The sequence below is a fragment of the Polypterus senegalus genome, chromosome 3 (assembly GCF_016835505.1).
Source record: "Polypterus senegalus isolate Bchr_013 chromosome 3, ASM1683550v1, whole genome shotgun sequence".
NCBI classification, from domain to species: Eukaryota; Metazoa; Chordata; class Cladistia; order Polypteriformes; family Polypteridae; genus Polypterus; species Polypterus senegalus.
This window is the reverse complement of record NC_053156.1, coordinates 298,983,769-299,002,087: the sequence shown is the minus strand read 5'-3', so window position 1 is coordinate 299,002,087 and position 18,319 is coordinate 298,983,769. Positions and strand designations below refer to the sequence as shown.

At 40.9% G+C, this 18,319-nt stretch overlaps 1 protein-coding gene across 1 annotated transcript in view; it reads right to left on the bottom strand.

Annotated features, from left to right (window-relative positions):
* LOC120526345 (suppressor of tumorigenicity 7 protein homolog) overlaps positions 1-18,319 on the bottom strand; it is a 98,056-nt gene that overhangs the window by 39,648 nt on the left and 40,089 nt on the right. The window contains exons 10-11 of the mRNA XM_039749501.1: positions 16,051-16,123; positions 5,055-5,157 (exon numbers count right to left, since the gene is read on the bottom strand). Of these exons, the coding sequence (XP_039605435.1) occupies positions 5,055-5,157; positions 16,051-16,123 (176 nt within the window). The remainder of the gene's footprint in view (positions 1-5,054; positions 5,158-16,050; positions 16,124-18,319) is intronic.

Genomic DNA, 18,319 nt, shown 5'->3' with positions numbered 1-18,319 from the left:
TATAACCAGGCTTCTTTCAACTTCACCTGTTTGTTGTCTGGTACAAACCTTGTAATCGATATTTAACCCACTCCTATTTGTCCAAGTGACTTGACATTTTGCACTCTTACTCACTTCCGATGACCATACATGAATCAATAATCAGTTTCACTAATTGATCAATTAATCCATGTTAAGAAATGAAATTTTCATATGAAGAATAGTTTCACCAATAGATGGCGCTAGTAACGGATAGATATATTAAAGGAACTGTTAAAATATCGATTACAAAATTATACTAAAACAAACCCAAGACTAAAAAGTTGAAAATAATACATACACACACATATATATATATATATATAAACAACTTTTTAAAAACCATGCATACAGTGGTGTGAAAAACTATTTGCCCCCTTCCTGATTTCTTATTCTTTTGCATGTTTGTCACACAAAATGTTTCTGATCATCAAACACATTGAACCATTAGTCAAATATAACACAAGTAAACACAAAATGCAGTTTTTAAATGATGGTTTTTATTATTTAGGGAGAAAAAAATCCAAACCTACATGGCCCTGTGTGAAAAAGTAATTGCCCCTTGTTAAAAATAACCTAACTGTGGTGTATCACACCTGAGTTCAATTTCCGTAGCCACCCCAGCCCTGATTACTGCCACTCCTGTTTCAATCAAGAAATCACTTCAATAGGAGCTGCCTGACACAGAGAAGTAGACCAAAAGCACCTCAAAAGCTAGACATCATGCCAAGATCCAAAGAAATTCAGGAACAAATGAGAACAGAAGTCATTGAGATCTATCAGTCTGGTAAAGGTTATAAAGCCATTTCTAAAGCTTTGGGACTCCAGCGAACCACAGTGAGAGCCATTATCCACAAATGGCAAAAACATGGAACAGTGGTGAACCTTCCCAGGAGTGGCCGGCCGACCAAAATGACCCCAAGAGCGCAGAGACGACTCATCCGAGAGGTCACAAAAGACCCCAGGACAACGTCTAAAGAACTGCAGGCCTCACTTGCCTCAATTAAGGTCAGTGTTCACGACTCCACCATAAGAAAGAGACTGGGCAAAACGGCCTGCATGGCAGATTTCCAAGACGCAAACCACTGTTAAGCAAAAAGAACATTAGGGCTCGTCTCAATTTTGCTAAGAAACATCTCAATGATTGCCAAGACTTTTGGGAAAATACCTTGTGGACTGAGGAGACAAAAGTTGAACTTTTTGGAAGGCAAATGTCCCGTTACATCTGGCGTAAAAGGAACACAGCTTTTCAGAAAAAGAACATCATACCAACAGTAAAATATGGTGGTGGTAGTGTGATGGTCTGGGGTTGTTTTGCTGCTTCAGGACCTGCAAGACTTGCTGTGATAGATGGAACCATGAATTCTACTGTCTACCAAAAAATCCTGAAGGAGAATGTCCGGCCATCTGTTCGTCAACTCAAGCTGAAGCGATCTTGGGTGCTGCAACAGGACAATGACCCAAAACACACCAGCAAATCCACCTCTGAATGGCTGAAGAAAAACAAAATGAAGACTTTGGAGTGGCCTAGTCAAAGTCCTGACCTGAATCCAATTGAGATGCTATGGCATGACCTTAAATAGGCGGTTCATGCTAGAAAACCCTCAAATAAAGCTGAATTACAACAATTCTGCAAAGATGAGTGGGCCAAAATTCCTCCAGAGCGCTGTAAAAGACTCATTGCAAGTTATCGCAAACGCTTGATTGCAGTTATTGCTGCTAAGGGTGGCCCAACCAGTTATTAGGTTCAGGGGGCAATTACTTTTTCACACAGGGCCATGTAGGTTTGGATTTTTTTTTCTCCCTAAATAATAAAAACCATCATTTAAAAACTGCATTTTGTGTTTACTTGTGTTATATTTGACTAATGGTTAAATGTGTTTGATGATCAGAAACATTTTGTGTGACAAACATGCAAAAGAATAAGAAATCAGGAAGGGGGCAAATAGTTTTTCACACCACTGTATATTAAGTTAAAAAATGCACTAAAATATAAAAAAATAAGTCTCTCATACATCACTTGTAAAATAAAAGCATGGGTGCTTTTCATCAATCAACATTCAAACAACACATCTTAAAATCTTAGCAAAAGCGCCCATGCTTTTATTTTATGAGTGATGTATGAGAGACTTATTTTTTACTTTTTAGTACACTGTTTAACTTAATATAAGCATGGTTTATAAAAAGTATTTTATTATATATACAGTATCTCACAAAAGTGAGTACACCCCTCACATTTTTGTAAATATTTTATTCTATCTTTTCATGGGAAAACACTAAAGATATGACATTTTGATACAATGTTAAGTAGTCAGTGTACAGCTTGTATAACAGTGTAAATTTGCTGTCCCCTCAAAATAACTCAACAAACAGCCATTAATGTCTAAACCACTGGCAACAAAAGTGAGTACATTGCCAACAAAAGACCGGCATACTGTCCACCATCTTTGCATCTTAATAATAATAATAATAATACATTTTATTTATACAAGGTGCCTTTCTGAGAACTCAAGGACACAGAACAAACAATAAATAAATAAAAGACACAATTATAAACAACTAAAAACATCAGAAAATATAAAAAATTAAAACCAAACATAGCCACTGTAATCATAAAGAAAAGGCCATTTTAAACATGCATTTTAAGTTCACATTTGAAGGATGAATATGATTTGATATTTCTAAGCTCGGTAGGCAATGAATTCCAGAGCTTGGCAGCAGAACGGCTGAATGCTCCGCTCCCCGTGGAGGTTAGACAGGCGAGAGGGACAGTCAAATGGATAGAGGAAGAGTATCTAAGGTTACGGGAGGGAATGGCAACATGAAGAAGGTCACACAGATATGGAGGGGCGAGGTTATGAATGGCCTTAAATGTTAATAGCAGAATCTTAAAATCAGTTCGAAACTTAATCGGGAGCCAATGAAGCTGCTGCAAAACCGAAGTAATATGGTGAATAGATGAGGTTCGAGTAATGATGCGTGCTGCAGAATTCTGGACTAACTGAAACTTATGAAGAGATTTATTAGAGAGACCAAAGAGGAGTGAATTGCAATAGTCCAGCCGAGAAGTAACAAGACTATGAACAAGAATTGCAGTGGTATCGGGAGGGAGGGGAGAATGCGATTAATATTACGTAGGTGGAAGTAAGCAGACCGGGTGATGTTATTAATGTGAGACTGAAAAAATAGAGTACTGTTGAGGATGACATCCAGACTCTTGACCTGAGGTGTTAGGGTAAGGGACAGGGAGTTATCAATAATAAGAGAAAGATTATTGGCTTTGGATAATGATGATTTTGAACCAATGAGGAGAACCTCAGTTTTGTCACTGTTTAATTTAAGAAAATTCAAAGAAAACCAGGATTTAATTTCAGCAATGCAGTCAATAAGCGAAGGAGGTGGAAAGGAAGAGGTGGGTTTACTAGCAAGGTAGAGCTGGGTGTCATCAGCATAACAGTGAAAATTAATGTTATATTTACAAAAAATATTGCCAAGGGGAATAACGTAAATAATAAAAAGAAGAGGCCCCAGGACAGAGCCCTGGGGTACACCTGAAGTAACAGTGATGGGTTGGGATGTGAAGGTTTTAAGCTGAATGAACTGAGTGCGGCCTGAGAGGTAGGATCTAAACCAATCAAGTGGAGCGTAGGTAACTCCAATCAATGATATTCTAGTAAGGAGAGTTGTATGACAAATAGTATCAAAGGCCGCACTCAGATCAAGGAGGATGAGAATAGTGATTAGACCGGAGTCAGCAACCATAAGAAGGTCTTTGGTAATTTTAACAAGTGCCGTTTCTGTACTGTGAAGGGGGCGAAAACCAGACTGGAACTTTTCATATAGATTATTATGAGATAAGTGGGAGTGGAGTTGGATAGCCACTATTTTTTTGAGAATTTTGGAGATAAAGGGCAAATTAGAAATAGAGCGGAAAATCTTACCTTACACCCAGTGCTGTTGGAATAATCACTGGCTCCCTGTGATCCTGAAGCGGACAGGTAAAACGTACCCCACAGTACAAGCAGGTTTATATATATTTTCTATATATTTGAACTTACGTTCAGTTCTTGCCTTTGATTGCTCGCTTCTGTAGAAGGCATCCTGGCAGGAAGTCGAGAAGATCCCTTACCTGGACAGGAGGCCCCAGAAATACAGAGAGACATTCCGGCAAAGAGAGGGAAGGAGGACACACCCAGACAAGGCTGCCCTAGGGGATGGATAAGCTGCACGTGGTTCCAGTACCTTCCCAAAATGGGAGAAAAGGGAAGGACGGGGAAGACTGTCGCAGAGAGATATCTAGTTCTCACAGGTGCTAGATGACAGCAGCCCTCCATGACGGCGCCCATTCCGGTACTAGCAGAGAATGCTGGGAGATGTAGTCCGGCAATAGAGCATTGCCAAGGACCGGGGTGCTGTAGGGAAGATGTGCTTCCCAATTTATGGGACTTCCATATGACCCGGAAGTGCTTCCAGCATGCAGTGGCCCTGGCACCAGAAGTACTCCCGGGTCCTCAATAAAAGGGGCCGCACTCCCTTATCTAGGTAAGTAGGAGCTGGGAGCACGTGGAGCAACACTCGACTGGAGGAGGGCAGTGCAGAGGTGAAAGGAGAGGTGATTTCAGAGAATATTTATATAGAGGGAAGACCTGCGTTTATGCTTGTGCTACTTTGTGGAGGTACGTTTTTGGATATTAAAACCATCCGTTATTCGAATAACGGGAAGATGTGTGTGTTTGTTTTGGGGTTTGGGGTTCGCTGGACAGCCCGGTTCCATTACGCTACGTGCATGTTTAACATTTCCTTAACTAGCTGTAACTGGACAGCCAAAATGTGCGCATGCACAGTGTTACTACTGACACAAGCAGGCAATGTTTTTGCAAAATAACACAATAATTATTGAGAAATAATACTTTTGGGACGTGAAATGATGTATTTTGGTTTTTGAGTGGCAGGTAGAAGTTTCTGCACAACACAGTAACAGTCGAAAACAAATAAGTTACCGCAGATCTGGATGAACTTTGGCATAAAGAACCGACCTTTGGCACATGGGGGTTGAATTCCACTGCTCTGTGAATGGCTTCAACGGCCATCATTTCTGCAGTGCTAAGCCCTCGTCGGGATGCGGTCTCCGGAGAAAACCTAAAACGTAAAAACAAAGACAGCACGGTGAAAAAGAGCCAAAAGAGTTGCCAGATAAAGTTGTGGTTGGCACATCATTTGGTGGAAACCCAACAGTGATTGCTATTTAGAACACAGACGGTAGCCCCCTTACCCCCTTCAATAATTATTTCTGCATCATCTGAATTTGATTTTAACTTTTCTTGAATATTTTTGCCTTGTCTCCAAGTGCTGCCATGTTGCACGCTGGCTCCCTGCGACCCTGAATTTGTTTAAGCATATTATGTTGCTTTGTAAATATTTAGGACTTTAAATAACAACCAAAATATGTTTATGTTCCAGGTTAGGAACCCAAAAACAATTAAGTTAACATATTCAGTGAAACAACAGAGTTAAAAATTCTTTTTCTCTACAAAATTTTTCAACTTTGACTCTGCTCACTGCCAAAGCTATAACCCCAGGGATAAGCTGAAAATAATTGACATTGATTTTAATATGCCACCTAGTGCAAGTACAAGTAAGTTCAGTGCAACGGTTGCCAATATTCGAGATCCAACTTCTGCATTCCACATCTGCTTGTATTGTTCTTAAGTTAACCAAGGGTGTACGTACTTACCTCATTTTGGGAATATTTGCGCAAATAAATTACAGTACAGCAACAACAGCTTCTCAGGACAGAAGTCCGGAGCTCAACAAATCAACTGGCGAGACCTGATGAGGGCCATCCTTAAGCTGGTGGCACATTACACTACTTCTGGCAGGCGGGGTTGAGAAACTTGATGACTGCAGCTTGTGGATCCTAAAGCCTTAAAAATGTCACTTTACATTACTGGGAATAGCACAGGATAACCGATTACATGAATCTGTGTAACCAGCAATGAAAAATGACTATTTGAATTGTGATTTGTGGGGCAAATTATATCCTAACTACAGGGTTAGGGGGGTCTGCTGGAGCCAATCCCAGCCAACACAGGGCACAAGGCAGGAAAAAAACCCCGGGCAGGGTGCCAGCCCACCGCAGGGCACACATACACACCAAGCACACACTAGGGACAATTTAGGATCGCCAATGCACCTAACCTGCATGTCTTTGGACTGTGGGAGGAAACCCACGCAGAGAACATGCAAACTCCACGCAGGGTGGACCCGGGAAGCGAACCCAAGTCTCCTTACTGCGAGGCAGCAGCGCTACCCACTGCGCCGCCGTGTCACCTATGTTAGCATATCGGGTCCAACTAAAAAAGTAGAAAAAATAAATCTTTCCAGGCAGCTATAACAAATACAGCTAGGGCTGTAAGCCGAGGTTAGTGACTGGGATACATGCATTGTGGACAGACAGGGAAAGAGGGGCTATACTGGGCCTTGGAGAGCCGAATCGCATACGATCACAAACAGCTAACCGAATATGCCAAACACGTGGGTATATAAGATTTGTCAGAATATTTCGAAACTGAAAGAATGCCTTCATGTGCTCTGCCAAAATGGAACTGCAGTCATCAACATCCTCCACTTGAAGAACTGTATGAGGATTGTACTGTTCCAGTAGCTTCTCTTCAGCCTGGATTTCGATGTATAAATGATTATGCTAAAATATATATTGGGAGCAAAAGGTGCATTTTAAAGCAAGCTAATACATAAACATATTATATAGTAGCCGTCCCCTGCGTAGAAGTGAAACAGGACAGTGAGGAAGGCCCCGTCTGGCTCCCCACTCCTGACGTCACTCTTTCCCCTTTCCTCGAACCGCAGCCTCTGCCTTGGATTTGCACGACTATATTGCTCCTGCAAGAAAACTATGAGAAGTCTCAAAATTAACCGGAATGTTCCAGCAAATTACAGAGAAAAAAAAAAAGAGCTAAATCTGTTAAGTAGTTCTTAAGGAGAGAGAGAGATTGCAATCTGATTATTTGGGTGGTTACCTACCAAGCATTACCTGGTAGGTGACCACCCAAATAATCAGTTTGAGATTCAAACATATGGAAGTAAGACTCTGATCGTCACCTTGTCAAGTAAGCGAGCCAGCCGCCGTGGCGCAACGTCTCAGGTGCTGACGTCCAAGGTTCAATCCCAGAAAGGGGAAGCAAAGGTGCGTATGCCTGATGAGCCCCATTTAGGGCAAAATATGTGTCGTGTACTTTTTGCATTATTTGATAGATACTCTATAACATTATATTTAGAGGCAGACGGCCGGGACCCTTACCCAGCTGGGATGCCCCTACGGTGAAAGGACTGGGGAAGAGAGCCTATTCAGGGCATTACCTCCCACAGAGTGCTAGGTGGCAGCCCCCACCACCCCTCCTCAAGGGTGCAATGGTGCCTTGGACTCCCACAGGCCCATGGGAGTTGGAGTTAAGCACAGCCCCGTTGGGTTCCATGGCCACTACCAGGGGATCTGCAGGTACTGTTGAGCCTTTTGTTGCAGCACTTCCACCACACCCGGAAGTGCAGCTGGAAGAAGGTCACCGGACACCTGGAGGACTTCCCAGTGCCCTATAAAAGCAGCCAGCTGCCACAACTGTGGGAGACAGAGTCGGAAGGATGGGAGATGAAGCTTGACAGGTGGAGTGGAGGCAGACAAAGAGAAAGGAAAAGAAGAAAAAGAGTGTGTTGTGCTGTTTTAGAGCTTCAAACTGTGCTGTACAGGTGGGAAACAAATACAGTTCTTTACCTCTTTTTTGCTAAATTAGGTGCTGGCTTGCTGCAACTGCATCTTGTGCGGCGCTTTAAATATTTAAAAACCTGTACAGCAGCTGTCCTTTGGTCTCACTGCCTTGTCACTTCACTTCAATCAATCAATCGCATCAACTGTGCATCAGTGGCTGAGCAAGGTTCTCTTTCCCTGGTGGTTTCGTTTTGCCGACCTGCTCGCCCCCCTTGTCAATCAGTGGCTAGGTGAGTTTCTCTCTCTCTTTTAAGGTTTCGTTTTGCCGATGTGCGCACCTCACTTGTGTATCAGCAGTTAAGCGAGTTTCCTTTCTCGGCGGTTTCACTTTGGCAACAGAGTCGCTTACTTTGAGCTTCATGCTGTAGCCTCGCACTTTCGGGCCAGACAGTCGGACACACACACACACTTCTGTGCGTAGACGTTTTATATATATATACACATATATATATACAGTGGAACCTCGGTATACATCCTTAATCCGTTCCAGACCCTTTGACTTATACCAAACAAATTTTTCCCATAAGAAATAATGGGAAAATGATTAATCCGTTCCCATGAAAAAAAAAATCCTATTGCTATTGGCATATTATACATACAAGCGAGAGAGATAAGGAGAGAGAGATGCACACGAGAGAGAAGAACCATCAGCTCAGTTATGCTCACATGACGCTCAGCAGACAAAGTGTATCCATACTACTTGTCTTGCAAAACACTCGTAAACCAAGTTACTTGCAAACCGAGGTTCCACTTGTATATACTGTATTATTTATCAGTGTTATTTGTTAGGAAAATTGATTTTTATGTTGATATTTTTGGGGGTGCGGAACGGATTAACTGGATTTCCATTATTTTCAATGAGGAAGTTTGTTCTAGATACGAGAAATTCGCTATACAAGCTCAGTGCTGGAACGAATTAAACTCGTATCTCAAGGTTCCACTGTGTATATTATATATATATATATATATATATATATATATATACACAAAAAAACCCTAAAATCTCCATATCCTTTAGTATAATATTTCTCTTGTCTTAATATTTCCACCACGGTTACTACAGAGGATACAGTGTCCTCCATAATGCTTTTAGTAAGATACTAAAAAAAAGAGAAACAACTTTCTGAAAGGACTTTTTTTTGCAATGCTGAAACTGCCTATCATTTTAAAATAGCTTGTGACATTATTGTAAATGAACTTTGTGTATAAATGATTATATGCTTGCTTGAGAATTACCTGAACGAGAGGTACAAATTAAGTCATTTCTGAGTGTGACGTACGATGGAACTCGTATCTCAATACACAGCACCTATATAGGGTGGTCCAGATCTAATTATGCAATTTTCATTACACTATAACTTAAGTTTATTACATAGAAAAAAGGAAAAAAATCATGGACCATCAAGAAGTGTGCGAACTGACAACATGAAGAATTGTCTTCGCGGCGAACTGGAATCGTCCCTGCATAAATCAAAGTCATCCAGACGATCTGTATCTGCATAATTAGATCTGGACCACCCTGTAGATGCAGCCAGCTTGCTGCCACATCTCAATGAGAAGTCAACCAAAATGACACCTTTAATTGGCTGTCTAAACAGATTACAGTATGCAAGCGTTTGAGGCAACTCAGATGGGGCCTTGTTTGCCCTAAAAGCTTACATATTGTATATCTGTTCAGTTAGCCAATAAAAGGTGTCATTTTGCTCAACTTCTCATTGCATCCAAAACAGCTAACACGGTACAACACCGTACCACTACTGCCATGTCTCAGTAATCTACTATAGTGCTGCCATCTACTGGTCAGTCACAGAATTATATTTTTTTTGGGCTTGTGGAAAATAGTGCTATAAATAGACAGTCTGTAGTTATGTGGTTATAAAGGTGATGATGTTTTGAAACAACTACATTTGTTATACGAAGAATATTTTGATGATAACGACCATGATAGTGACAGTAAATTGGATGATGTGAAACTTGTAGGCTCTGGCACTGGTGTGGATAGCTGCTCCAAAGGCGCTTCTTCATCACAAGGCATCCGACTAGTAACAACTGTCAGCAAAGCATTACATGGACATTCTGCTGCCCACTGAGCACAAGAAATCACCAACTACCAAATGTGTTGTGTTCAACCAGCACGGACAGTGCAAAGAAAGCATCTATTTATGGCACATGTGCTTCTAAACCTGCACTCTGCATGCTGCTATTCTACAGGGACTCTCATTCGCAGACTTTTAGTCACGTTGCTGGTCAAAATAAAGCAATTAACAGTTTCTTTAGATTTTTGACAGAGTTACCGTTGATAACAAAAGTGTTTTTTTCTAATATATTTCTTTGCATTTTTATGTATTATGGTAGAGTTCATCATCCTTGTATATAATTTGATACTATCCGTATGAATGGTGTTCATGTCAATACCCCGTATGAATGGTGTTCGCGTCAATACCCCGAATGAATGGTGTTCATGTCAAAAGGAAGTCACTGTGCACTGGAGAGATTCCAAAGGACTGGAAAATGGCAAATATCATCCCATTATATAAAAAGGGTGACAGGGCAGATCCAAGCAACTATAGACCAGTAAGCTTAACAAGCATCACAGGAAAATTAATGGAAGGAATTATTAAGGATAAGATTGAGCAACACATGGCAAGGACAGGAGTTATTCTGAACAGTCAGCATGGGTTCAGAAGAGGGAGGTCGTGTTTTACTAACATGTTGGAATTCTATGAGGAGGCAACAAAAGGATACGATCAAAGTGGAGCTTATGATATTATTTATCTGGACTTTCAAAAGCATTTGATAAGGTGCCAAATGAGAGGTTGGGCATCAAGTTAAAAGAAGTGGGAGTTCAGGGTGATGTTTTTAGATGGGTGCAGAATTGGCTCAGACACAGGAAGCAGAGGGTGATGGTGCGAGGAACCTCATCAGAACTGGCCGATGTTAAGAGTGGTGTTCCACAGGGGTCAGTGCTAGGGCCGCTGCTATTTTTAATATATATAAATGATTTAGATAGGAATATAAGTGACAAGCTGGTTAAGTTTGCAGATGATACCAAGATAGGTGGATTAGCAGATAATTTGGAATCCGTTATATCATCACAGAAGGACTTGGATAGCATACAGGCTTGGGCAGATTTGTGGCAGATGAAATTTAATGTCAGAAAATGTAAAGTATTACACATAGGAAGTAAAAATATTAGGTTTGAATACACAATGGGCGGTCGGAAAATCGAGAGTACACCTTATGAGAAGGATTTAGGAGTCATAGTGGACTCCAAGCTATCAACTTCAAACAGTGTTCAGAAGCCATTAAGAAGGCTAACAGAATGTTAGGTTATATAGCACGATCTGTGGAGTACAAGTCCAAGGAGGTTATGCTCAACCTTTATAATGCACTGGTGAGGCCTCATCTTGAGTACTGTGTGCAGTTTTGGTCTCCAGGCTACAAAAGGACATAGCAGCACTAGAAAAGGTCCAGAGAAGAGCGACTAGGCTGATTCCAGGTCTACAGGGGTTGAATTAGGAGGAAAGATTAAAAGAGCTGAGCCTTTACAGTTTAAGCAAAAGAAGATTAAGAGGTGACATGATTGAAGTGTTTAAAATTATGAAGGGAATTAGTACAGTGGATCGAGACTTGTATTTTAAAATGAGCTCATCAAGAACACGGGGACACAGTTGGAAACTTGTTAGGGGTAAATTTCGCACAAACATTAGGAAGTTTTTCTTTACACAAAGAACGGTAGACACTTGGAATAAGCTACCAAGTAGTGTGGTAGACAGTAAGACATTAGGGACTTTCAAAACTCGACTTGATGTTTTCTTGGAGGAAACAAGTGGATAGGACTGGCGAGCTGTGTTGGGCTGAATGGCCTGTTCTCGTCTAGATTGTTCTAATTCTAATTCTAATTGTAAAATACCCCATATGTATGGTGTTCCCGTCAATGCCCCGTATGTATCGTGTTCGCGTCAATACCCCGTCAATACCCCGTATGTATGGTGTTCGCGTCAATACCTCGATTCAATACAAGTTAGAACCATGCAATGGGATTCTGCCTCTGTAGTTAAAACATAACATGGCAAACGCAGTATTGCATGATTGGCTAAGAATGTTTGAATGCTTCAGTGATGCCACTGGACGGCCGAGTATAGTAAGTCGGTGTTGGTTCGAGCAGGTAACAGTAAATTCGGTTGGTTTTTGAAACGTTGGTTCGGTGGGACGTACTTTCCAGGACTAACATCGTCAACTGACTTAAACCCTTCGACAGCTCCGGAACCGTATCGCCATTTGCTTGATATGTCGAAATCTATCATTGGGCAGTTCGGTTTTGGCATCCATCCGTCCTGACATCTATTGGCAAACTGAGTAATGATGGCTGGGTATTAACAACGGTCATTGTTTAAATTTTAGCCGATCTCAGATCTAAAATGACCATGCCAACATAATTATTACTCCGACTCTAGAGTCGTAAAATACGGTTTGTTTTGAAAATTTGTATGCCGGAAAAAATCAAATGAGGTGCCCCAAATTGCTGAATTCAAGTCTCGCAGCCCCGTTTAAACAGGAAGCTCTTCATTACATCAGCCAAAAAGGTCTATTTTAAGCACAAATCAGTACCATGATGACAAAATCATTTCAAGGACTTAAAAAAACAAATAATTCTTTGCAAAGAAAGTATGGATTTCACAAACGTAGAATTTGTAGCCCGATTCAATCGGGCTCCCAGTCGCTAGTTATATCATCATTGCGCCACGGCAGCTGGTTCGCTTACTTGACAAGGTGACAACCAGAGTTTTACATCCATATGTTTGAATCTCAAACTGATTATCTGGGTGGTCACCTACCAAGTAATGCTTGGTAAGTAACCACCCAAATAATCAGATTGCAATCTCTCTCTCTATATATACTCTCTACTTAACAGATTTAGATCGGGTTTTTTCTTACATTCTATATTTGCTGTAACATTCTGGTTGGTTTTGTGACATCTCTCATCATGCTAAGCATCAGAGTTTGCTTGCATTACCGATTTATTTGTGCGAATCAAAGAGACAGGCAGCAGACCGAGGGGAGGGGATCAGGGCCCTCCTCATTCGCGCACCAGCCTCGGGGCATGTACTTTACCTCCGCTTAGCTAGCAAATGAGAGAACTATTTCATGGATTTAGATCGGGTTTTTTTTTCTATAATTTGCTTAAACATTCCAGTTGATTTTGCGACTTGTCTCATCACACTAAGAATCAGAGTTTGCATGCAGGAGCGATATAATCGTGCTAATCCAAGACAGAGGCTGTGGGCCGAGGGGAGGAGGAGGTGTGATGTCGGGAGTGGGGAGCCGGGCAGGACCCTCCCCACCATCCTGTTACACTTCTATATGGGCGGAGCCCCAGGGGATGGCTAGCTTATCAAATACACACAGACCTATACTGCAGCATCCTGGTTATACATGGTCCACCAGTCAATATATTTTAAGTAGAAAGTGTAATAAGTTCTGCTATGTTGTGAGTTTAAGGCACTGCTCCCCTATGCACAAGTTTGTTGATAGGAGATAAAGGACCGGTTTAAATCAAATGTATAAGGCAGAAGTGCTACCATAATATACATATAGTTTCAAAAGCTGCTTGTAAGTTATAGAAACATGCTGTGCTGTTGGCTCCCATTTATGATGTCAGAAGCATGATTTCAGTTAAATAAAATTTGGTTTTGAGTGATGACCTCCCGTTTTACAAGCTACACCAGCACACCTAACTATAGCCTACTGAATCTAATGGCATAAGAGTGTAAACTCTGAAGAAATTAAATTTAATTTTAAAAAGGCAAAGCTGTCTTGGAGACAAGATGACCACATCATCCTTAGATTAGTATATAAAAAAAAATAAATAAATAAAAAATAAAAAGCTGACCAAACACAAGAAGAGAGGAGAGAGGAAAGGGAAAGTCAAGACAGGAATTCTCAAAGTTACTGCTGACACTTAATACAAGAAATGGGCCGCCTGGAAATACTAAACCTCTAGCAGAACCAAAGTGTGAGATGCTCACAGATTTGCTTTTGGTTTATGACAATATACATTTGAACATTGCTTAATAAATGTGAAACTTTTTCTCCTATCTGTTCTGGTACTCTGTCTAAATGCCTGGGGTTACAAATGTAAAAAGAAAGTGCAAGCAGTGAACTACAGCAGGAGTAAATCTAAACAAGGGGTCTCCAACATGTCGCTCACGAGCTACCGGTAGCTTGCAACCCCTTTCCAAGTAGCGCGCCAAAGGTTTAATGAATCTAAATAAATCTGAGAACTTGATTAGTCAAATTAGGGGTGGGCGATCTTTCCAAAAAATCCTATCACGACCCTTTTAACACAAAAATCACGATCCACAATCTGAATTGCAATCTATCTTTTCAATGTGGTATACACTTAAGAGAATATCCGGATTCAGACTCATCAAGATCTCAGTAACACTTTATTTTCAATTCGATTGTTCTCTTGTCTGCTAGCTAAGCAGAGTTAAGGAACACGCCCCGAAGCTGGCAAGTGTGTGAGAAAGGCCCCTCTCCTCGGCCCGCTGCCTTTTTATCGGATTCGCAAAAATTAAACTATGATTCATAGCGAAATGAGAGAAGTCGCAAAATCATCCGGAATGTTCAAGCAATTAACAGAAAAAGACCCGATCTAAATCAGTTAAGTAGTCCCCTCGTGAAAAGTAGACAGAAATACAGACAGACAGACATTGAATTTTCTATATTATATTTTAGTAAACCTTCAAACTAACATGCAGTTAAAGTCTCAACAGAATCCTCAGCATTTCTGGAGCTTAGTAGAGCCAGAGAACTATAAGAATCCTCACCAAGCAGCTCTGAAAATGTCTGCTTTGTTTGGGTCTCCATTCCTCTGTGAGTCTGACGTGAATGTCATGAAGTCAAAGTTCAGAACAAGACTGACAGACGAACATTGAAATGACTCCATAAGAGTGAACCTCAGTGGCTCCACTCCACCAGACACTGCAGTGCCAGTCATCTGACTAACTAAAAAACACATCACACATGCAACTGGACCTGTGAATAAAGTGACACAGTGACATGTGACAAAATGACAAATGAAGAAGTCAGATCTGTGGATTTGGAATTGCATTGTTTTGTTCTGACAGCATTCATTTTTTAATTCAATAGTGTGAGATACGCTAGAAAATGCATACAGCCATACAAAATGCACTTACAGGTGAACTCAACATTTTTGTGATGTTTTAATGCAAAATGTGAGTTGTGGACACCAACATTTTGTGGATGTTCAGGCTAAACAAGCGTATTCAGTTTGTTTGGGTTGAAATAATCTATGAGAATGAAAGGTAGAAAACACGAGCAGCTCTCAGCCATTTTCATTTTGTAAAAGTAGATTTCAGGGGGAAAAAAGGTTGGAGACCCCTGATCTAGACAGTGTGACAAAAATATGGGATTTGGGGGATTCTTTGAAGGTCTACGTAATACAGAGTATAAAGATGGAATCGGGTCACCCAAGGACCCCACCACGACAAAAGAGTGGGGAAGACAAACTTTTGGAAAACGATCTGAAACGACCAGTGTGGGCAGAATGATGCTAAAATGAAAATGCCATGTGTCTGCATTAGATGTGGACTTACCTATCCTAAAACAAGAGGTAAGATGTAGCCCATGTGATATGCCTGAAAAACTTTAAGCTACAAACAGATGACGGGCTATAAACTAAACAAGGGGTGGGCAACGTCATTTCTGAAGGGCCACAGTGGCTGTTCAAACCCAATTGCTTAATTAGAAACCAATCCTTGCCAATCTCAGACCTTGTTTAATTTTATGGCTTGTTATTGTGCCATTTTAAGTTCTTATATTGTCATTTTTTTCCCTTTCCAAGGATATCGTCCAAATGATTTGAAGCCTAAAATGGATCATTTTCAGTCGGTCACATTGTTCTCTTAAGTGTTTTATTAAACCAAATAGTGCATGATGAACACACACAGGTCTAAATGGAAACAAGTCAGATGGAGAACTGTTGGCTCCTTTGTCATCTGCCTCTTACTGCTAAGAAGGAGCCATTAAAAACAGTGAATGTAGTTGTTTAAAACTGAAATAAGCAATTAAAGGTGGGGAACTTTAACAAGCAAGACCACTAAAATGAAGCATCAAAATGTCACTTGAGCAATAAGTGCTTCTTTAGCACTTCTCATTAAGAAACTGGGCTGAACTAAACAGTAACAGGAATTAGACACTCCCCAAAAAGAATCCCTTAAACTTACTTGTCCGAGACAGCTCGTGCCTTAAGAAGTGCTGCAGTGTAACATATTGCTGCTGATTTGGGCAAACTGATATCTGAAATTGAAAAATAAAAAAGAATATTGAGTAAACAGACCCTAACATAATAGGGGTGTACATAATTTATCTACATGAGCATCGTAAATTTGTATTAAAGATCAGGACATATCATGGCAGGCCAACACGTACAGGGTGAAGTTATTTCACATCAAACACTCAGAGAAAGAGAGAGGATGGCAAACACATCTACACAGACTACGAAGAAATTGGCATGTTGGGAGAATCGTTCTGTAATTATATTTCTTGCAAAAGAAGAGAAGAAGCCAAAGTAAATCCATGAGAGGTCGAATGTTATGTATGGTGATAATGGACATTTATACAATTTGGGAAAATCAATTTAAATGGTGTCGTGAGTCACATGGAGAATCCTGTGGTGTCATCTTCACATGAAATGTGCCAAAAAGTGAAGGCCGTGATTATGGAAGAGAGTCATGTTAAGATTATAACTCAGCACTAGGCATTTCAGATGGCACAGCTTCCATAACACTGCACAACAATTTTTTTGAAAAGTCTTGCTTCCTGAAAACATTGCTGATTGTGACAGGTACCTACTGGGTATGCACAAATATAGTTTTGGTTTTACTGCATTACGTAGAAGCTCTGAGAAATAGACATTTATATGTTTACCGACAATAATGTTTTTAGTCACATTTATGTTTTGCATAAGCTATTAAATTCAACAGAATTAAAAGTGTTTTGCTCCTGATTTTCTATTGTAATCAATGTCTGGTGCATCACGTTGCAGTGTCCAACAGTAGTCAGCAAGCACTGACAGATTCCAGTTGCCCTGGTATCGTCTCTCCATAGTAGCAATGTCCTGATGAAACCTTTCACAGTGTTCGTCACTAACAGCACCGAGATTTGTGGGAAAGAAGTCCAAGTGTAAGTGGAAGAAATTAATCTTGAGTGACATGTTGCACTTCATTGTCTTGTAAGCTTTGAGAAGATTGTCTACCAGCTGAATGTAGTTTGGATCTCTGTAATTGCCCAGAAAATTGTCAACAACGTCTTTGAAGGCTTTCTAGGCAATTTTTTCCGGCCCAACTAACAGATCTTCAAACTGCTTGTCACTCTTAAACATGTCTGATCTGGGGGCCAACAAAAATGCCCTGTTTGATCTTGGTGTCAGTTATTCTGGGAAACATCTGTCTTAAATAACGAAAACCTTCGCCATCCATGTTCAGTGCTTTCACGGAATTCTTCATGAGTCCCAGTTTTATGTGAAGAGGAGGCAAAAATAACTTTGCTGGGTTGACAAGCGATTCTTGTGCCGCATTTTTCTGTCCTGGAACTAACTTTTTACAGAGTGGCCAGTTCTGTCAAAAATAGTGTGACTCTTTGGCACGGCTGTCCCATTCACAGATGAAACAACAGTACTGTGTATAGCCGAGCTGCAGTCCTAGTAACAGAGCAAAGACTTTAAGATCTCCACAGATATTCCAGTTGTACCTACTATACTGGACGTGCTTCAGCAACAGTTCCATATTTTCATACGTTTCTTTCATGTGTGCTGCATAGCCAACAGGTACTGAAGGATAAGCGTTGCCATTGTGTAGCAGAACAGCTTTCAGGCTTAACATTGACGAATCAATGAAGAGACGCCACTTTTCCGGGTTGTGATCACAACCCAAGGCTGAGAACAATCCTTCAATGTCACAACAGAAACAGAGACTGTCGACATGTATATAAAATTTGGTTAGATCATGATGTCGGCCTCAAAACACAGAAATTTTCATACCTGGTGACAGCAAACACCATTCCTGCAGTCTCAAACTCAGCAGCTTGGCTTTTTCTTTTGACAGACCCAAATCGCTGACCAAATCGTTCAATTCGGACTGCGTTACCAGATGTGGATCGCCTGATGAGCACGGTTCAAAATCAGGGTCAGTGTCACTGTCAGTACCCTGTATTGCAGTTTCTTCATCTGGTTCGTCTAAGGTCCAATCCTCTGGTGGTTTCGGAATTGGAAGACTGTCGTCATGGGCACGGGTCTCATGGCTGAAGACAGATTAGGATATTCAATTGTCTTCTTGTTTTTGGCAGAGAAACCAGACACATTAGTCAAACAGAAGTAACAGTCCGTCACATGGTCTTTCTGTTCTCGCCATACCATCGGAACAGCAAAACGGCACTGTCTTTCAAGTCCCTCTGAGCCAGGCTCTCAGACTGACAGCACCTCTCGCACAGCAAATG